We start from the raw sequence: 21,904 nt of genomic DNA, 5'->3' as shown, positions 1-21,904 counted from the left end.
CCGAGAAATACTTGTGCATTGCCTGCCTGTGCGGGAACCCACTTTTCCAGGGGACATTCTGAATAGTCAGCTCTTCCATCTTCCACGTGTCCTGCAAAGTTTCTCCAGTATTGGAAAACTAACTCCATATGGTTGTATCTTTGATACCTTCAGCTGCATTTGATGTGCGTTTGCATTAAACACGTAATGACTCTCAGAGAAGTCGCACCCCTGGTTTAGGAGTAACAATCAGTTATTCAGAGTTAGGCTGTTTTCACAGGGAAGATTCAGAAAATCGCCCGCTCCCCACCCACGATTCTAATGGAGTTAGAAGGACGTGTGGTCCTTCTACCAGCAGGGCTCTCGTCATCACTCCTGCTGATGTGGCCGACCCTCCACCACCATGGGACGTCTGGGGATTTGAATCCTGGGGTCACTTAGACCCTCTTTCCCAGGAATTTACGTCTTAAAGTCACTTAGACTGTCCTGGGAATGTGAATCCTAAGGGGAGACACACCGAGGTGTCTGGAGCCGGGTCACTGGGTAGCTGCGGAGATCCTTATCACTGCTGTGGTTCCTGGCCCTTCCGGGGCCTGTGGTGTGGTTCTGTCTTTGATTCTGTGATTCTACTCTGTGGTCTTTCCCAGAATTACTCTTGTCCTGAGTTAGGAAGGAAGAGAGGGCGGGGAGGCAGGCCCGTGATGCTAACTGGAAGAAACTACTGTGAAGAACCAGTTTTTCCCGCCTTGTTTGCAGTTTCTGGTCCGTCACTGAGCGACATGGTCCTGCTGCACAATCCCAGTATGCGGCTTGCACAACATGAGACTCACCACAGGGGTTCAAAACATCCAAAATACATGTGCATCGAGATGATTCCACCATCACACGTTGATGTTGCCGCAATGTCAAATTGCATTAATTCTACATGCTCGCTCTAAGTTCCTGTACCGGCCTTACTGAGGACAGGCAACCAACAGTGTACAGACCTCTATCGGCACTGAGCTGGAGCTTCCACGGGAGCAGGTAACTTAGCCTCTCTCTGAAGCTAGGATGTGTTGGAACTGCTGACTTCCACACAGGCTAGTGGACTAGGACCTCCCTGTGCCTGGGGAGAGCCCTAATCCAGGCTCACTCAGAAGTTCTTTTTTTTTTTTTTTTTAAACTTGTTGGCTGGGATTGCCCCAACCTGACTCGACTCACCTGCCACTCCTCCTCTTTCCACCCAAGGTTTCCCGGACTTTCTGCTTTCTCCATCAAACATGGGCTTTGCCACCAAAGAAGAGAGCAGCCTGGCCTCCCTTGGCCTGCAGCACCTGCTACTTGTGTGCAGTTTAAAAAAACGTGCTGGGCCGGGCACGGTGGCTCACGCCTGTAATCCCAGCACTTTGGGAGGCCGAGACGGGCGGATCACGAGGTCAGGAGATCGAGACCATCCTGGCTAACATGGTGAAACCCCGTCTCTACTAAAAGATACAAAAAAACTAGCCGAGCGAGGTGGCGGGCGCCTGTAGTCCCAGCTACTGGGGAGGCTGAGGCAGGAGAATGGCGTGAACCCGGGAGGTGGAGCTTGCAGTGAGCTGAAATCCGGCCACTGCACTCCAGCCTGGGCGACAGAGCGAGACTCCGTCTCAAAAAAAAAAAACATGCCTTCCAACAGCGTGGAAAGCAGGGGCTCTGAGAGAGATTTGCACGCTCATGTTCACAGCAGCATTTGCCACAATAGCAGGAGGTGGAAACAGCCCAAGTGTATATGACAGATGAATGGATAACCGAAATGTGGCCTATCCATACAATGGGATATTCAGCCTTAAAAAAGGAAGGAAATTCCGACACGTGCCACAACATGGGCGAACCTTGCGAACATGTGAAGTGAGAAAAGCCAGACACAAAGGGAAAAATGTTGTCTGATTCCACTTCTGTGAGGTCAAATCCTGTGAGGAGTCAAATTCAGAGAGACAGAAGGTAGAGTGGTGGTTGCCGGGCGCTGGGGGGAGGGAAAGTGGCACTTAGTGCTTAACGGGAACAGAGTTTCATTTCGGCAAGATGGGGAGGTGCTGGAGGTGGATGGTGGTGACGGTTGCACGGCAGTGTGAACGTTCTTAATGCCATTAAACTGTACACTTTAAAATGGTTAAAATGGGCCAGGCATGGTGGCTCACGTCTGTAATCTCAGCACTTTGAGAGGCCAAGAAGGCAGGATCACTTGAGCCTAGGAGTTCAAGACCAGCCTGGGCAACAGAGAAACCCCCGTCTCTACCAAAAAAAAAAAAAAAAAAAAAAAAAATTAGCCAGGCATGGTGGCACGCGCCTGTGGTCCCAGCTATCTAGGAGCTGGGCTGGGATGATTGCTTGAACCTGGGAGGTCAAGGCTGCAGTGAGCCGAGATCACACCGCTGTACTCTGCACTGCAGCTGGGTGACAGAGGGAGACTGTTTCAAAAAAATAAAATAAAAAATGGTAACTTTTATGTTGTAGGTATTTTACTAAATACACACTCCCCCTAAAAATTAAATTTAAAAAAGAGAGAAAGCATTCCCTAAAGAAAGCACTTCCTTCGAAGCACCTTTGGGCTGTGCCTTTGACATGTGTGCCATTGTGAGTGTCCACAGGGTGCTGGGACAGCCTTCAGCTGGTTGTTAATTTCTCAATGTCAGGGCCAGTGTCTGTCACTTCATTCGGTCCCTAGCCCAGAATCGTGACCTAATCGGTCACGATGCCTAATCGGTTCTAGCATGATCAGTACGCCAGGCCTCTCAACCCTCCTTGTCCTTCCTTCGTTCGTTCGTTCACTCCACGTGCATCAAATGCCTGGTTTATATAATGAGAATATAAAGGCCCAGGCAATTTAATCCTTTTCTGAAGCGGGGATGTGTTGAAACCACTAATTTTAACTCATTTATACAGTGAGAATCTGGTAACAAACAAGACCTGGTTTTTGCCTCTGCATGGTGCTGATTTTCAGCCCCTGCCTAGGTTAGGTTCAGCCGGCGTCCTCCCCGGGAACGCTCTGCCTGCAGCTCACTTAACTCCAGCAGCTCCGGCGGGTGCTGTGCTGTGGTGCACAAAGTCCTGGGCCGGGGATCAACGGCCTCGTCTCCAGTCCGGTCCTTAGCACAGGCTTCCCTTTGACATTGAACAAATCAGTTAACTTTTCTGCAGGTCTCTGTGTCTCCATCCGCAAAATGGAAATGATTTATGGCACTGGGATAAAAATAAGAATAAGAAGATGAATCAGCTCTGATGGAAAACATCGGATAGAGGCTGGACGCAGTGGCTCACGCCTGTCATCCCAACACTTTGGGAGGCCAAGACAGGCGGCTTACGAGGTCAGGAGTTCGAGACCAGTCTGGCCAAATAGTGAAACCCTGTTTCTACTAAAAATACAAAAAATTAGCTGAGGGTGGTGGCAGGCGCCTGTAATCCCAGCTATTCGGGAGACTGAGGCAGGAGAATTGCTTGAATCTGGGAGGTGGAGATTGAAGTGAGCTGAGATCTTGCCAGTGCACTCTCGCCCAGGCCACAGTGTGAGACTCCGTCTCAAAAACAAAAACAAAAACAAAAAATCACACATCGGATAGACCGACCGATCCGTGGTGGGATGGTTGACAAAACAATATACAACGCACTCCTCCACCCCGCGGTGGGCTAACCTGAAGTCCCATTAAAATGACGTTTCATGGGGAGGAGGAAAGCAGATCCCCATATTCCTTTCTTGGAGAACAAAGTTACTGTCATACATGCCTTCCCTGTCCCACTTATTGCTACCAAGGACAGGTTACAACAACCTCAGTTTGACTTTGGCAAGTTATAATCGTCAGACCCCGCATACCAGCAGCTGGCAGCCCTCCAGATCAGATAACGTACCTTTTTTGTTTTCAAGCCTGATGCAGAAAAGAGAAAGGGCTTAATCACAGTGTGTTTTCCAAAAGGAGCCATCAGGTGGGGAGAGGGCGGGGTGGCTGTGGCTCCTGGCTGCTGGTCCCAAACCCAGTCCCTGTGTGGGCCTGGAAAACTTTTTTGGCCTCAGGGCCATACCTCTTTCTGCTTTCCTCGGATTCCATTGCTTTTGTATTCAACAAACAAAAGGGTCTGTGTAAGATACTTGTTAAGAGATGTTAAAAAAAAAAAAAAAAGAAAAGAAAACAAACGAGTTAAATCTCAGCTCTATTATCTAGATGTTGTGAGTTCTTGGGCAGGTGTGCACCATCCTTACCAGTCAGGACCTCAGTTTTCTCATCTGTAAAATGGGAATAATATTAATACCTATCTAAAGGATTGTTATGAAGATTAAACAAGACCATTTATGTCAAGTGCTTAGCATGATGACTGCCCTGGGCAAATGCACATTCGCTAGCTGTTGTGTTTATCCTCTGTTAAATGCATGTGGTGGGTTAAACTCGTTGTGTTAAACCTGCCACTATCCTCTGTTAAACTTGGTGGTGGGTTAAGTGGGTTAATGTATGGAGGAGGGTTTTGTAAACAGTATTGTTTCCCACCCAGGTCCCTTTTGGCATCTTACTGTAGTCAGCCTACAAGTCTAACCTCTTCATAAATAACACAATTTGACTGATTGATTGATTGTTGTTGTTGTTGAGATGGTGTCTCGCTCTGTTGCCCAGGCTGGAGTGCAGTGGTGCGATCTTGGCTCACTGCAACCTCCACCTCCTAGGTTCAAGCGATTCTCCTGCCTCAGCCTCCTGAGTAGCAGGGATTACAGGCACATGCCACCATGCCTGGCTAATTTTTGTATTTTTAGTAGAGACGGGGTTTCACCATGTTGGTCAGGCTGGTCTCGAACTCCTGACCTCAGGTCATCCGCCCACCTCAACCCCCCAAAGTGCTGGGATTACAGATGCGAACCACTGTGCCCAGCCAATAACACAGTTATCATCAACTGTTCCCCATGTCTCTCGGTTGCTGGTGAGGTGATGCTCTCTTTTCTTCTTTTCTTTTTTTTTCTTTTTTTTTTTTTTTTTGAGACAGAGTCTTGCTCTGTCGCCCAGGCTGGAGTGCAGTGGCCGGATCTCGGCTCACTGCAAGCTCCGCCTCCCGGGTTTACGCCATTCTCCTGCCTCAGCCTCCCGAGTAGCTGGGACTACAGGCGCCGTCACCGCACCCGGCTAGTTTTTTGTATTTTTTAGTAGAGATGGGGTTTCACCGTGTTCGCCAGGATGGTCTCGATCTCCTGACCTCGTGATCTTTTCTTCTTTTCAAAGCCACATTCCTGACTACATTCTTCTCCTCTCCCACTCTTTTTCCAATCGTCAGTTTTTTCATGCTGGTTCCTTCTCTTTGTTTCTATAACGCGTGTGTCCCTGTAGGCCTCCAACTATGGAAACCACCTCCCTCCTTTCACCTGGAAAGGAACAGGAGGAAGAGCACAGGCTTTTGACCAGCTACTGGGCTACTGTCCCACTGTGGCCCCAAACCGTTCAGAGCTTCCATGTTCAGTGGTGAACGTGAGGTGAGTTCTGAAGATGTTTCTGCTGAAACGTCTCCATCACCGTCTCACAGAGTCAGGGTTTTCCTGCATCTCCGTTGCTTTTCCCGGACTCTTGAGGACATTGAAGACCAGTTTCCCAGTCCCGGAAACTGTTTGCAGAACGTTCTGCCCCAGGTTCCTGCAGGCCTAAGAAATGGAAACGTAATGAGCGGCATCATGTCATTAGCATCCAGTTAGCCCTGACGTCTAATGAGGTCTGCTTGTTTGCATAATGCAGAACTGGCTTGTGTGTGCCCTGCCTGTGGGCATGAGTAAGTGTGCCAGGGCACATCCACAGGTCCGTGGACGTCCGAACTAACTGCACCTAGGGAAGGGTGCAGCTGAATGTCTCCGTTGGCACTTTTCTGTTATCACAGCGGTTAGCAGAGGACTAAGCACAGCACACAGCAGGTGCTCAGTAAATGCCTGCTGGTGGGACTAAGCACAGCACACAGCAGGTGCTCAGTAAATGCCTGCTGGTGGGACTAAGCACAGCACACAGCAGGTGCTCAGTAAATCCCTGCTGGTGGGACTAAGCACCGCACACAGCAGGTGCTCAGTAAATGCCTGCTGGTGGGACTAAGCACAGCACACAGCAGGTGCTCAGTAAATGCCTGCTGGTGGGACTAAGCACAGCACACAGCAGGTGCTCAGTAAATGCCTGCTGGTGGGACTAAGCACAGCACACAGCAGGTGCTCAGTAAATGCCTGCTGGTGGGACTAAGCACAGCACACAGCAGGTGCTCAGTAAATGCCTGCTGGTGGGACTAAGCACAGCACACAGCAGGTGCTCAGTAAATGCCTGCTGGTGGGACTAAGCACAGCACACAGCAGGTGCTCAGTAAATGCCTGCTGGTGGGACTAAGCACAGCACACAGCAGGTGCTCAGTAAATGCCTGCTGGTGGGACTAAGCACAGCACACAGCAGGTGCTCAGTAAATCCCTGCTGGTGGGACTAAGCACAGCACACAGCAGGTGCTCAGTAAATGCCTGCTGGTGGTTGGTTGACTCGTTAGCTCATTCTTTCTCAGCCTGCTGATCGCTTACTCCTGACCACCCCTGCACGTCCTCTTTGAAAGACTCCAGGAAGGAAGAGGATTGCCCCACATCTTCCCTCTGCGTGCAGAAGCTCGTCCTCTCCCAGGGCAGAAAGAAGATCGGAAAAGACCAGCCTGACGGGTTCAGAAAAGTCAGGACTGATCTGAAGGACCCTGGAAACGCCTCTGTGGGCCTTCGCTAGGTCCATGGGCTTCGGCCGGTCTTAGAAGTCCCTGACTCTATTACTTCTAGATTTTCCTAAATCATCCCATTTTATCAAGGGTCTTAAGTCAGAATTCCCCTTCACAGGACTGTGTTTGTGGCTGTGATTGTCACAGCACTTACTGCTAAATGGGCCCTTAAATGTTGTAGGTGTTAGTTTTATTTTTTTGTAATGATGATGATGATGATGACGATATCTTAGAGGTGATCATGGCCTGGTCAAACCTTCTGTGGCCTCTTCTGATCAAATTCACAGCCTGGGGAATGGCTATTTACTGAGCCGGGCGGGGTCCAGACGGACTCCACATTCCCAGAGCAGCGGCAGTGGAATAGAAAGGGCGTCTGCCCCCTCTTCCTACCTCCTCTCATCTGCCCCCTTGGTTTTAGACTTTGTGTTTTTGTTGTTTGTTTGTTTGTTTTTGAGATAGAATCTCACTCTGTCACCCAGGCTGGAGTGCAGTTGTACACTTGTGGCTCACTGCAGCCTCTACCTCCTGGGCTGGATCCTCCCACCTCAGCCTTCCGAGTAGCTGGGAACACAGGTGCGTGCCATCATGCCCAGCTAGTTTGTTGTTGTTGTTGTTTAGACAGAGTTTTTGCTCTTTTTGCCCAGGCTGGAGTGCAATGGCGTGATCTCAGCTCACCGCAACCTCCACCTCCCGGGTTCAAGTGATTCTCCTGCCTCAGCTTCCCGAATAGCTGGGACTACAGGCACTCACCACCAAGCCCAGCTAATTTTGTATTTTTTTTTAGTAGTGACGGGGTTTCTCCATGTTGGTCAGGCTGGTCTCGAACTCCTGACCTCAGGTGATCCACCTGCCTTGGCCTCCCAAAGTGCTGGGATTACAAGCGTGAGCCACTGTGTCTGGCCTTGTTTTGTTTTTTTAAGAAACGAGGTTTTGTCATGTTGTCCAGGCTGGTCTCGAACTCTAGAGCTCGAGCAATCTTTCACCCTCCGCCTCCCAAAGTGCTGGGATTACAGGTGTGAGCCACCACACCCGGCTGGTTTTGTACTTCAGTGTGGATGTTTGGGCCAAGCAGGGACGTTTGGGTGAACAGGAAGCACTGACAGCAGGGCAGAAATACCCAGGCAAACACCTGGTGTGGGCTCAGATACCCTCTCTTGGACCCCCTTAGGTGGCACCCAGTGGGGCAGTAGGTATAGTCCCTTGTGCCCGTAGCTTGCACACCTCAGCCTGCCTGCAGCCACAGCCATTTCAGTAGCTCAGGTGCCAGCTTGGCTGGAAGCCGGGGGAAGGCACAGCTGGCTGTTCTTCAGGTTTCTGGCCCTGGCTGTGAGCATCAGCAGGCTCAGGGGAGGGTGGGGAAGAGGCTTATCATGGCCCCACCCATATCCATCTGCTCGTCTAGAGGAGCTGGGAGGCCTTAGGAGTCCACCTTTCTGCTGCTCCTCACTTGCCCCCCCCGTGCACACCTGTGCTGCGAGGGCGCGTGAGATGGGGCCAGGGCAGCGTCTGCTTGCAGACACACAGCTGGGTGGCTTACGTTGAGAAGGAAGAGCTTGGAAGCGGGAAGAGGGGAGCAGGCCCATGCTCAAATGCGCTCGTGTCCAATTCTCCAGCTGTTTTGGGACTATGGGACAATGGAGTTGGGTCTCCACACTCTCCCTTGCATTTGGGGGGCTTATATGGAGAGATGTTAGTGGCCAAATGAGAGAGAATATAAGAAAATGGTCTGGGGTGGGGGTGTGTGTGTGTGTGAAGTGTGGGTGGGTGGGTGAGGAGGAGGTCACTGGAGAGGGGATGGGGAACGGGTAGCTGGTGACTCGGTGGTACCTGACACCAGGTGATAATGAGGGTGATAGTGGAGGCAGGCACAAATTCTCAAGCACATCCCATAGAGAGTAGTGGAATTTAGTGCCCAGGCTTTTGTCCTGGGTTCAAATATTGGCTCGGTCACCTACGGCCTATGTGACTTTTAGCAAGAATTTTAACCTCTAAGTCTTCCTTTCCTGTAGGTTTATTCTATTAATTTTTAATCTTTAAATGTTTTTAGAGACAGGGTCTCACTATGTTGCCCAGGCTGGAGTGCAGTGGCAATTCACAGGTACGGTCCTAACGCACTACAGCCTGAACTCCCGGGCTCAGGCCATCCTCCCACCTCAGCCTCCTGAGTGGCTGAGAATACAGGTGTGAGCCACTGCACCCAGTGAGGTTTATTATATGAAATAAAACACCCAATGTTTCATTTACTATAAACATAACAGGCCTATGTATGTTTACATAAATGCCTAACATCTCAGCGCTAGCTATTACTGTTGGATTACTAATAATTTTTCTTGCATCAGGTTCCCTGGGGCATCATGGACTAGAAAGGATAGGTTTAGCCACACACCCGGACTCTGCCACTGGAGCGTTGGGTTTGCCTTAGAGACTCCCTCCCAGGTGACAGGCCCCTGGCTTCACCCCTCACTCTCTGCGCCACTTGAGGTTTCTGGTGGGGTTCAGGCCCTGCCCTAGCAGCTTCGCCCTGCTGAGGACGTGTGACTGGCCCCACGTGCTCTCCAAGGACAGAGCCGCAGGCCCTGCTTTTCCCTCCCAGGACTCAGTGCTGGGGCCTGGCTTTGTGGAACTGTGCCTGGATGTCATGGCCTCTTGTCCATTCCCTTGACAACCTCCTGCTCACTAGTGGGCGAAGGGCTGTGTTTCTGTTCAGTTCCTCTGGATTTCATCACCTTTTCTCATTCCAGTTTGAGTGTCCGGTGACAGTTCTCTCTACAGACCCTGGGGCTTCTAAGCCAGTCATCTACGTTCACCCTGGATCTTCGGGTCCTTCCATGTGGTGGTGTACGTGGAACCAGCCCTCCCAGGCCTCTCCTTCTCCCTCGCTTTCCTAGGGCCCTGCTAGGGCCAGTCCTTACCCTCTTGCATACCCTTGCCCAGGAGCAAGCCCTTTCTAATGGATCCCTGCCCCAAGGCTGGAGTCAGAGCTTCAGAAGGGCTTCTCTGCGTCTCTGCCTGCAGGTGTTACCCCCACACCCACTGCTTCCACCTCTTTTTCCGGCTTACTCTCAGCTCCACCTCTTCTGTTGGCATTCATGAGTTGCTTCCAGGTTCCCTACTGATACGGAGCGCTTGCTTGTAGCTGGGGTTGGGGTTAACCCTTTTGCTCCCCTTGTGATGGACTTGTGCCATCCACCGGGTTGAGCAGTCTACACCCAGTCACATCTGTAGATGGCAAAGTTCATTTCCACATGAGCAAGCAGTAAGATGTGGGAGTGATGGGTGAGGTGAACCCAACTCGTTTGGGGCCGATGATGTTACTCCCAGCGTAGATCACAGACGATTCGAACAGATTCTGGAGATATATGTTGGGCTCCCTTGCCATTTACCATGAAGTGACGTGTATGCACATGTGCACGTTATCTGCACCTTACGCAGTGAAGTCGAACTCTTCGCGTAGTGCCTTGCGTATAATAAGTGCTCGGTAAAGGTTAGCTGCTATTAATATTGCCATTATCACAACTACTTAGGAGCAAAAGCAATACCTCTTGCCACGTACGTTGTAAAATGCCCTGTTGGGCATTGGTAGGAGTTTGAGCATTGCTATGTGTTAGGCTGACTCAGGGGAGATTTTCCCGTCATGGGCCGTGGTTCTGGCGTGTTGTGGGTCAGCTAGTTGGTCCCGGGTCTTTATTAACATGAGAACTTAATCTGAATGTTTTGCCTGCTAAGTTGAAAGTGCTTTGAAGTGTTTTAGCCCTGGAGTGGAGTTGGGAGGCTCAGGCCTGCAGTCCCAGCACAGAATCTGTAACACCAATGCCAGCCTGGGCAGCGACAGACTCCCTTTCTCTTGGGTGTGAATCAGACCAGGCGTCAGGAGAAATAATTGTGAGTTCCAGATCTGCAGCATCATGACTAATAACGCAAATAATAAGCTGCCGTGTGTTAAAGGCTGATGATGTTCTGGGTAATAAATACTTGACATGGATTATCGTGTTCACTGTGTGGCCTTGAGCTGATGACTTTGCCTTTCTGTTTCTGTTTCTTCATCTCGAAAATGGAGATGACGATACCTAACAGGGAGGTTGAGAAGAGCTCATGAAGTAACGTCTGCGAGAGTCTTAGAAAAAAGCAAAAAGCACAAAGGGATATATGCATGCCATATTTTTACCAGCGAGAAAGATGGTAATCTTCAGGCCTTTGAAGAGTCTGCATTGCACAGAGGAGGGATGTTGGCAAAGCTCCAGCTGATGGTGAATTTGATAGCCCAGCTTTGTGAGGGCAGAATATGAGGCCCACGGTGGTGCTTTATCTGTCACCTGAGATTGGGGTGTCTGTCTCCTGGCACAAATGTGTCACCTGTTGTAGCAGAAACAGGCCCTGCCAGCTGGCGCTCTGGGAGGAGAGGTCTGGCCGGGAGCAGGAGGAGTTCGCTTCCCAGAGGGCAAGTGACAAATGTCAGTAGTTAAATCAGCACATTTTTCAGCTCCACGTTCCCCCAGGGGGGCTAAGCAATGCCTGGTTATTCACCGGCAGGATTAACACAGAGGCAAGGATACAGGAAGAGGAGATACCCCAATGCACAGCACGGCTCCTGACACCTGAGACGCACTTAGTGAATATTTGTGGGGGATGAGGAAGGGTGGGGGGCAAAGAGCAACACTGCGAAACAAAGGAGGGGGTGTTACCTATTTCCCTGCTGCCACTCCTGGCCCACTGCTTACTACTCTGGTCAATAAGCATGGAGAAAGCTGAGCGCGGTGGCGCACACCTGTAATACCAGCACTTTGGGAGGCTGAAGTGGGAGGATCACTTGATCCAGGAGTTCAAGACCAACCTGGACAACATAAAAAGACCCCATCTCTAAAATTTTTTTTTAAACAAGTATAGTGGCATGCACTGTAGTCTTTCCTACTCAGGAGGCTGAGGTGGGAGGATTACTTGAGCTTAGGAGGTCAAGGCTGCAGTAAGCTATGATTGTACCACTGCATTCCAGCCTGGGTAATCTTGTCTCTTAAAAAAAGAAAAATAAGAAAAAGAGAAGCATAGAGAGAAAAGAGAGAAATATTGAATATTTTTAAAGCAGTTGAAACTCATATCTTCTGACTCCTAAATCCAAAACCTCAAACTCGGAAATTTTTAGGAAGAAAACGTTTATTGGGTCTAGACCCCATGCTAGGTCTGGCCCACATAATTTAATCTCCATAGCAGTCGCTGTGGGGCAAGTGTTTTTATTTCCACCATTCAGATGAAGAAACCAGGGCCAGAGAAGTTAAATTACTTGTTCAAGCAGTCACAGTTTATGAGTGGTAGATATACAATTAGATCTTTTTTAAATTTTATTTATTTTATTTTATTTATTTATTTAATTTATTTTTTGAGACAGAGTCTCGCTCTGTCGCCCAGGCTGGAGTGCAGTGGCCAGATCTCAGCTCACTGCAAGCTCTGCCTCCTGGGTTCCCGCCATTCTCCTGCCTCAGCCTCCCGAGTAGCTGGGACTACAGGCGCCCGCCACCTCGCCCGGCTAGTTTTTTGTATTTTTTAGTAGAGACGGGGTTTCACTGTGTTAGCCAGGATGGTCTCGATCTCCTGACCTCGTGATCCGCCCGTCTCGGCCTCCCAAAGTGCTGGGATTATAGGCTTGAGCCACCGTGCCCGGCCTTTTTTTAATTTTATTTTTGTTTTAAAAAAGGGAGGGTCTTGTTATGTTGCCCATATGTTGCTAGTCTCAATCTCCTGGGCTCAAGTGATCCTGATGCCTCGGCCTCCCAAAGTGCTGGGATTCCAGGCATGAGCCACCGCGCCCGGCCACGATTAGATCTTTCTGACTCAGAAGGCTTTGCTTGTCTTCCTGCTACATCATGAGGCCTGCAGAGGAATTTTCCTGCTCCTTAAATTAGTGAGGGTTGGGCCGTTGACTATCCCACGTTTTAGGTATCTCACAGCCACCTAGACCCACCTGTTACCCAGGGGCAAGACCTGACTGGGTTTAACTTCACCGAATTTCCTACCTGGAATCCACTCACCTCCCTAAATGGATTTGTCTTTGGTCACTGAGAGAGCCGCCTCTTACCTTCTGTTAAAGAGAAAACAGAACTGCACACTAGTTGCCGGTCGTGAAGACGGGTTTTATTTAGTACTGCTGTAACCCGGGGGAGAGGCTTCAGGACAGAACGGAGCTCAGCTCTGAGTACAGCAGCAGTGACTGGGGATTTACTGCCAGCCAGCGGAGTGGAGGGGTCAGTGGTTGGAAAGCGACTGAGACGTCAAGAATGGAGGGATTCTTGCTGAACTGGCCTAATGGGACGCTCGCTAACGGCAAGGGTGGGAGATGAGAAGCTTGGTCAGATGTCGGGGTGGGGGGTCCTGCTAAACTGACGTAGCAGAATTCTTGCTGGAAACTGGACTAGGCAGGCCCAGGACAGGGCCCAAGGATGAGGTCACATAGACGAGAGTGCTCAGAGGAGCATCTAAGGTTTGGTCAAGGAGAGAGTCTTTGTCACTCCCCAGCAGATGCCAGGACAAAGGCAGCTGAAGACCCACAGTGCTAGTTGATTGTAGGGTGAGTCATCTCCCCTTGGGGTGACTTCCAACAGTCAAGGACTTTTGGCTGAGCTGAAGGCTGCCTTGGAGAAGGAACGTGCACCTGAGACACGCTGTAACTCCCACTGACCTGGCAGGCAGCATTTCGGGGGTATTTCCCCACAAGCTTCTCTTGAGTAGGAAGCTTTTAGTCATAAGAGTGAAGATGACCCAGTCATTCAGATGCAGGAGCGAGGCAGGGCCCGTCCTCCCCCTCCCCACAGTGTAACTCATGTGTCACCCAGGCACACCTGAACCCACAACTGCTATGTCACCCAGGCACACCTGAACCCACAACTGCTAGCCAGCAGCTCCCCGGGGCTGGGAAGGGATGAGCTCTTGCTTTAGCTCATGTGTTTGGGTTGGGATTAGCAGATGAACAAGCAGTTTTCTCCTGAGCTCATCTGGAAATGGCGGGTAGAGTCTGGGAGCGTTCTTTCTCTTTCTCCCTCACTCCTCGTATTTTCACATCACTTCAGTGGCCCCGGCATCCTGCTTCCCCAGAACACGCCCCTGCCCTGAACTCGCCAGACCTCTTCCTGCCAGCTGGACCAGCCTGGAAACAGGAGAGACCTTGATGACGGAGGGACAAAGCTGCAGAAGTCCCTGTAACCGTAGCATGAGTGGAGGGTTAACATCTGCAGAAACCCAAAGGCAGATCCCCGCGGAGGCCCCTGCGCCGGCACTCCTCAAAGTCTATGCCAGAAAGTGCCCACAGGAGAAAATGTGGGCAGAACGAGAAAACCTGGGCCTGGGAGACAGAGGAGCTCTCTGTTCTAATCCTGGCTGCAGAACAACGAGCTCTGTGACTTTAAGCTCAGAGCGCTCTGTCCCCATCCGTAAAATGGGGTGATGGAGCTGGCCTCTCAGGAGATTCTTAGAAGGTTCAGATGCAGTCACGCCTGTGAGACACTCAGCAAGCACGAAAGGGCCCACACAAAGCATAACCATGTAAGAAAAGCACTCTCACCCCACACCTGCCTGCCAGCATGCGGCCCCCGTTCCCACCCCCTCCCCAGGCCTGTTACGTAAACACTCGTGTGCAGCGTGGGTGGCCCCCTTCGGTGAGGCCCGTGTTCGTGGGCGGTGCTCTGTGTCTGTGTCCGCGTGGCTGTCTGTGTCTGTGTCCGCGTGGCTGTCTGTGTCTGTGTCCGCATGGCTGTCTGTGTCTGTGTCCGCGTGGCTGGCTGTGTCTGTGTCCGTGTGGCTGGCTGTGTCCGCGTGGTTGTCTGTGTGTCCGCGTGGCTGTCTGTGGTGTCCGTGTGGCTGTCTGTGGTCTGTGTCCACGTGGCTGTCTGTGGTCTGTGTCCGCGTGGCTGTCTGTGGTCTGTGTCCGTGTGGCTGTCTGTGTCCGTGTCCGCGTGGCTGTCTGTGTCTGTGTCCGCGTGGCTGTCTGTGTCCCTGCTGGTGCTCACATAGGGGTTCCTGTGACACTCCTGCCTACTGTCGACTCTTGGCTCCCAGGGGTCAGGGACTGTCAGGCTAATTCCTTCCAAGCAGTGCTCACCACAGCATCCTGGGGACATGGTGGTGAAGCTGTTGGAGGGAAAGGGGAGGCTCGGTGGAAATCCACCTGCACACTGGGGTCCTCGTCTCAGCCTTGCCACTACTTGCTGAGTGAGCCTTGATCAGCCATTTGACCAGTCTGGGTCCCATTTTCCTCACTCAAAGAGAGGACGAGGTGATCTCGAAAGCCTCTTCTAGCTTTCAGTGGTCTGTGGTTCTGGTTTGTGACTAACAGTAGTTTGGTTCTGCTTATTCAAAGCCCAGCAATCTCCTTTCAGACGGGAGTCCCAGCCTTTGGGAGTGTCAGCGGCGGCCAGCCGCCGGACGGATGCTCCCCGGCCCTCACCCTGGTGCAGCCCTTGCCTCCTGACTTGGTGTGAATGCGTGTGCACCCCCCACTTTCCTGTTCCCTCCCTCCCTCTCGCCGTGGTTTGACTTTTCGCCTTCCCAGATGTGTGTAAGCCGACCTGGCCCAGAGCCTTCAAGGCAGACAGCATCAGCCCCACGCAGCCTCCCGATGACGCCAGTAGTCGCAGGGCCTCTAATCTTGTACCTCCAGTGGTTTATAAATTTGTTTGACAGACACCATATCCCAGGCCCACCCCTTCCTGCCTCTCTCAGGTCTGGCTCCATCCAGCAACCCAGTGATCAATGGAAGGGCTCCCCACCCGTTAGTAACCCCCTGCTGTTCCCTGGGCTCAGGGCACAGGAGCCGAGCAGGAAGGGAAGAGTGTACCGCCTGTCGCAACCATCTCTCCACAGCAGCTCTTGGGAGAAATTGGCCTCCAGAGGCAACCGGGGGAGAACGAGCTGGTAGTGGGAGTCCCGTGGTCCATGCTCACAGGGACTGGCTCCTTCTCTGGTTTCTGGAAGGCGGTGACGGCTGATGGGATGTAAGCTCATCTCCTCTCTCTGCCCTCTGGACCTTGGCCAATCTGCAGCTATCTCCTGCCCCCAGCCCCGCCCTCTTCCCACCCACCCTCTGAAGAGAGGTGAGAAGCACAAGGGAAGACGAATCCCTCCATTAACCTTCCAAATCTTTTAGATGTGTGAGGTTTCCAGATTGCACTGACCTGAGGGCTCCTCTCTTCCCCTTCCACAGGATACAGCAGCTGGAGAGAACTGGCCAAGGCTCTGGCCAGCAGGAACATTCCCGCTGTGGATCCGCACCTCCAGTTCTACCATCCCCAGAGGCCGAACCTCGAGGTAGGTGGCCGGCCAGTCCACTGTCCCTGCCAGGGCCTCAACAAGGGTCCTCAGGTACTCTGCCCAGCTGCCTTAAAGGTAACCCCCGCTACTCTGGGAGGAGAGGCAGAAGAGAAACAGCCCCCGGAATCCTAGTCTGGCCTCGGGACCTCCTAGCTGAGCCATAGCGATGTCCATCCAGCCGCCTCCAGCCTGGGCTGCCACTGGCCCGGTTTGCCTCCTCCAGCCTGGGCTGCCACTGGCCCGGTTTTCTGGAGTCTGCCCTTGTGCCCTAGTTCAGTCTGCCCGTGCCAGAACCACCCCGCGCCTGTGACCTCCATCACCAGTGGTATGTGGTGCCTCTCACTCGGGTGAGGGCTGGGCTGTGCTGTGCTTGCTGCTGAGATCAGAGGCGACGAGGTGGATGGACACCCCTCCCTGCCCTTAGCTGGGATATGTAGAGACTTGTAGTGAAACATTTCCCTGTAGTGTTTCTTGAGCCGACGGTCCCTAAGGAGGCAGATGAGAGAAACTGGGGTGTAATTCAGTCAGGAGCCCCAAGGCTGAGCCTGGAACAGACATGTATCCCAGAGCTGGACCACAGCCAAACTGAGCCTGTGGACCTGCACGATAGGGAGGGTTTGGGGGTGTCCCCGAGGGGCTCCCCCTTGTTGGAACCCAAATCTAGAGAGCTGGGGGATAAGGAGGAAGAGGGAGCCAAGGTCCCTGCCCTCAAGAGGTCCTGACCTAATGAGGGTAAACTTTTTTCCCATATGGGGAAGACAGAAAATTCAGAAAAGTGAAGGAACCTGAGGAGCGTGCATTGATGAAACTACGGAGACGTATTCCCAGGGACACGGTGTGAATGGCAGATGGCAGCATGCTCTGAGCCGACACCCCTGGGAGCAGGCACTGTGCCTCCTGGCCCTCTGCTTCCCCACGGGCACTTCCAAGGGGCCTGAACCCTGTCCTGCCCGCGGTTTCTCATCCTAATATTCCTACCAAGTTCATTCTTCATTCTTCCACTAGGACCATGAAATGGACCAAGGTGGGAGCAGTAACAGCAGCTACTTGAAGTGGAACAAGCCTGTCCCCTGGCTCTCGGAGGTAAGGGAATTTCTACTGCACCTGCTCTTTGAGAGAGCTAAAAATAGTTTTTACAGATAATTCCAGAGATCACGGAAAACTTTCTACCAGTGAATTTAAAAAATGTTTAAATTATTTATGTAGTTAGTTTTTCGTTGCTGTTGTTTTTAGAGAAAGGGTCTCACTATGTTGGCCAGCTAGTCTCAAACTCCTGGGCTCAAGCAATCCTCCAGCTTCAGCCTCCTGACGAGCTGGGATTACAGGTGGGCATGACTGCATCCAGCTTAGCGGTTTCATGAAAAGTTTTCACTCCAAGCATTCCAGGTTGATTCAATTTCTCTCTCTCTTTTTTTTTTTTTTGAGACAGAGTCTTGCTCTCTCGCCCAGGCTGGAGTGCAGTGGCCGGATCTCAGCTCACTGCAAGCTCCGCCTCCCGGGTTCCCGCCATTCTCCTGCCTCAGCCTCCCGAGTAGCTGGGAGTACAGGCGCCGCCACCTCGCCCGGCTAATTTTTTGTATTTTTAGTAGAGACGGGGTTTCACCGTGTTAGCCAGGATGGTCTCGATCTCCTGACCTCGTGATCCGCCCGTCTCGGCCTCCCAAAGTGCTGGGATTACAGGCCTGAGGCACCGCACCTGGCCCGATTTCTCTCTTTAGACAAGGAACACTTACATTTGCCAAAGACCTACTGCGCGGCAGACTTTGCGGATCATCTCATCTCAGCTTTGTGACCCTGTGAAACAGTGTCATTATCCTCATTTTATAGGTGGGAAAACAAGGCTCACGAAAGCTAAAAGACTTTTCATGGCCACGCCAATCCCCAGTCTTCAAGATAAGCGTCCCAAACTGTCTTTCTTGGACCACTATCTTAAATCCCATAAGATATTCCATGAAGAAAAGAGTCCATTGTTAAATACATTTTTAAAACGGTAACACACTACCTTACCTTCCTGGAAATGTACATTAGCATGTGAAAGAGTATGGGAAGTTTGCAGCCGTCTGTTTAACTTGGTTTAGCTCAGCATGTCTCGAACTGAATTGCTTTTTTCCATGAAATGCCTCTTGTACTCTCAGAAACTAGTGCTGTAGGTTTCATAGAAATGCCCTGAGGAACATGCACTGGGAAACTCTGCTTTGGAAAACTTGTACAGGAAGCAGTTCCATGTGAATAAAAGTTATCAGAACCATCATAATACTTTTCATTTTTATAGGCTTTGATAGATGATGTTTCTTCTTTTCGTTTTTTATTTTTATTTTTTTTTTTTTTTGAGACGGAGTCTCGTTCTGTCGCCCAGGCTGGAGTGCAGTGGCCGGATCTCAGCTCACTGCAAGCTCCGCCTCCCGGGTTTACGCCATTCTCCTGCCTCAGCCTCCCGAGTAGCTGGGACTACAGGCGCCCGCCACTTCGCCCGGCTAGTTTTTTGTATTTTTTTTTAGTAGAGACGGGGTTTCACCGTGTTAGCCAGGATGGTCTCGATCTCCTGACCTCGTGATCCGCCCGACTCGGCCTCCCAAAGTGCTGGGATTACAGGCTTGAGCCACCGCGCCCGGCCCGTTTTTTATTTTTTAGAGACAGGGTCTTGCTCTGTTTCCCAGGCTGGAGTGTACAATCACAGTGGCACAATCGTAGTTCACTGCACCTTGAACTCCGGAGTAGCTAGGACTACAGGGGTGTACCACCATTGCCTGGCTAATTTTTTAAATTATTTTTTGTAGAGACAGGGTCCCACTATGTTGCCCAGGCTGATCTCAAACTCATGGCCTCAAGCGATCCTCCTGCCTTGGCCTCCCATAGTGCTGAGATTACAGGCATGAGCTACCAGGCTTGGCCCCAGATTCTTTTTCTTTTGGTGAAGAAACTGAGGCTCGGAGGTTAATTAACATACATGAGATCACCTTGAGTAAATAAATCCTTATGCCAAGATTTCCAAGTAGCACAGCGCTTTGGGGGTGAAAATTTTAAATTTGAGTCTCCTATTTTACAACTTGTTTAGAACCCAGTGTCTTTAGTCTCCAGGCCCTGCGGACCCAGGTGACTTTTCTTGGCTGGGTGGTGCTGGCTGGTATTGTCTTTATCCACACCTCATAGGCTGAGCTCTTCAGCCTGGGCGGTTTCATTTCCGGTCCACCCACTTGCTCTGGGGCAAGAGTGAAGGAGGCGGTATTGTACTGAATGTGATGTTAGTTGTCCACACGGTGAAACTGCCTCCTTTTAAAGCCCTGGGAGAGGATGGAGTACAATGCTGGCACCTGCTCTAGATGACATCACCAGGTAATTATGTAATTATGCCCCGCCCTACCTGGAGATAGTACTTTGAAAAGAACTTGCCTTACAGATCATTTGGTCTGATGATCCAGCCTACTCTCCTTTAAGGATAGCTCGGATCCTTTTCTGTTTGTTTTTTTTTTTGGGGGGGGGGATAGAGTCTTGCTTTGTCGCCCAGGCTGGATGCAGTGGTGCCATCTCAGCCGGCTCGCTGCAAGCTCCGCCTTCCGGGTTCACGCCATTCTCCTGCCTCAGCCTCCCGAGTAGCTGGGACTACAGGCGCCGCCACCACGCCCGGCTAATTGTTTTTGTAGTTTTAGTAGAGACGGGGTTTCACCGTGTTAGCCAGGATGGTCTCGATCTCCTGACCTCATGATCCGCCCGCCTGAATAACTAATTTCTCCACTTGTTTTTGCTAATCGAGAACATATATATAAACATATAATAAAACAAAAACAGCGAACAAATAGTAAATAGTGATCAAAATTGGGCTGGGCTTGGTGGCTCAAGCCTGGAATCCTAGAACTTTGGGAAGCCAAGGTGGGAGGATTGCTTGAGCCCAGGAGTTCCAGATCAGCCTGGGCAACATGGTGAGACCTTGTCTCTACAAATAATAATAAAAAAAAATAGCTAGCCGTGGTGATGCACGCCTGTGGTCCCAGCTACTTGTGGGGGCTGAGGTGGGAGGATTGCTTGAGTGTAGGCAGTTAAGGCTACAGTGAGCCGAGATTGTGCCACTGCACTCCAGCCTGAGTGACAGCGTGAGACCCCCATCCCCCCCCCCCAAAAAAAAAGAAGAAATATTGGCTATTTTAGTAAGTGTGTATGGCCTTTTGGTGGCAAATGACTGATTTCCATTTTTAAATATTAAAAATAGCTTACAAAATCATCATTACAGTCTTCATGGATGTTCAGGGATTCACAGATCCAATCCTTTTATTTTATCAATGAGGAGAATAAGGAAGGAAGGCTCTGGAGAGGCCAAACAACTCAGCAGTCACACAGCGGCATAATGGTGCCAACTGGCTTCCAGCCCAGCCTCGCGGTCTCTCCACATCGTGGGGACTTCTGTTCCCATCCCCTTGCCCGTCCTTGGCCAGCAGGAGGTTCCCAGGTTAATAATACAGGTCATTTATTGAGCATCTACTGGTGTCCAGGAGCTGTCAGGCTGTTCTGATGTCCCTCTTCCAGATAATGGCCCAGAGAGGTCAGCTCAGGGTCACAGAGTTAGTGCAGCGCCCTGCTGTAAAGGTGAGCAAGGGCAGGAGATGAGGAAGATGACAATGGCTTCCTCTTTCACTGCTTCCCTGCCCCGGGCTTTGGCTGGCAGCCCAGGGTCTCTGAGACCAGAAGTCACTCTGGAGACTCAGCGGCCTCAGACGTTTGACTTGGGGCCTGGGCTTCATGGAGTGACTGTTTCGAAACTTCTCACACCGACACGGATCCCAAGACACTCATTAACAAACCCCAGTGACAGTCTGTTCATGTTTTGGTAAATACACTGCTCCATTCACCAAAATGCTGTGTCTGCCAGCCAGGCCACTCCCAAAACCCAAAATAGTTACAAGAAAGAAATTTGGTGAGTACAAAGTCAGATCAAAGCAAGTGGGATCAGAGTTTTCATGGGTTGTTCACACAGGCTTTGAGAAGGCAACGTCTGTCTTTTGTGGACAGAGCTGTGACACAGGCTCCTTCCTGTTCTCAGCCTTTCCTTTTATTTATTTATTTATTTTTTTAAAACAGCTTATGGAACTGTAATTCACATACCGTACATTTCACCCATTTAAAGTGTACAATTCAAGGCTGGGTGTGGTGGCTCACACCTGTAATGCCAGCACTTTGGGAGGCCAAGACGAGAGGATCGCTTGAGGCCAGGAGTTTGAGACCACCCTGGACAACATAGGGAGACCCCATTTCTACTAAATAAAAAAATTAGCCAGGTGTAGTGCCGTGCACCTGTAGTTACAGCTACTTGGGCAACTGAGGAGAAAGGATTGCTTGAGGCCAGGAGTTTGAGGCTGCAGAGAGCCATGATTGTGCCACTGCACTCCAGCCCGGGCAGTGGAGTGAGGCCCTGACCTTAAAAATAAAGGGATGGGACGGGATGGGACGGGATGGGACGGGACGGGACAGGACGATGAAAAATTAAAATAAAATAATATAAAATGAAATATAAAATAAAATAAAATAGATGGAGTCCTCGAAACTCTGAACAGGACATAGGAGTTCCTGGTGTGCAGGAACCGGTGACCTAATCACCCTGCTGTGTTCCTCCGGGGGAGGCCCCACTGCCCGGTGAGTTAAAACTGAACCACTAGCCAGGTATGCTTGATCTTACGAGTTTGCCTCTGGTTGAGTAGCAGAGGGTAGAGCGGAAGCAGAGGGTCAGTCAGAGCCCACGTCCTGTGAGGGGCTTCCGAGTGCTCCTGGAGGAGGCTGACGGCTCCTGCCTTCGTGCCCCTCTGAACCTCATACCTCTGCCAGAGCCCCTGGCGCAGGTGACACCCTTTTGTTTACGTGTCTGCCTCCTTTGAGGACCATCTGTCTTTCATCTTGAAGGGGTACAGAGCAGACACTCAGTGCTTGTAGAATGGAG

At 51.1% G+C, this 21,904-nt stretch overlaps 1 protein-coding gene across 6 annotated transcripts in view; it reads left to right on the top strand.

Annotated features, from left to right (window-relative positions):
• LOC105463809 (beta-1,4-N-acetyl-galactosaminyltransferase 3) overlaps window positions 1–21,904 on the top strand; it is a 103,271-nt gene that overhangs the window by 57,703 nt on the left and 23,664 nt on the right. For all 6 annotated transcript variants that reach the window (XR_003013964.2, XM_011711129.3, XM_011711130.3 and 3 more), the window contains exons 2-3: window positions 15,875–15,978; window positions 16,987–17,064. Coding sequence is in view for 5 of the 6 variants with exons in the window: in XM_011711129.3 (XP_011709431.2) it covers window positions 15,875–15,978; window positions 16,987–17,064 (182 nt within the window). In the remaining variant the exon portion in view is untranslated. The remainder of the gene's footprint in view (window positions 1–15,874; window positions 15,979–16,986; window positions 17,065–21,904) is intronic.

Source organism: Macaca nemestrina, chromosome 10 (assembly GCF_043159975.1).
Source record: "Macaca nemestrina isolate mMacNem1 chromosome 10, mMacNem.hap1, whole genome shotgun sequence".
NCBI lineage: Eukaryota > Metazoa > Chordata > Mammalia > Primates > Cercopithecidae > Macaca > Macaca nemestrina.
The sequence above is the reverse complement of the archived record's forward strand: the minus strand, read 5'-3'. Positions and strand labels throughout refer to the sequence as shown.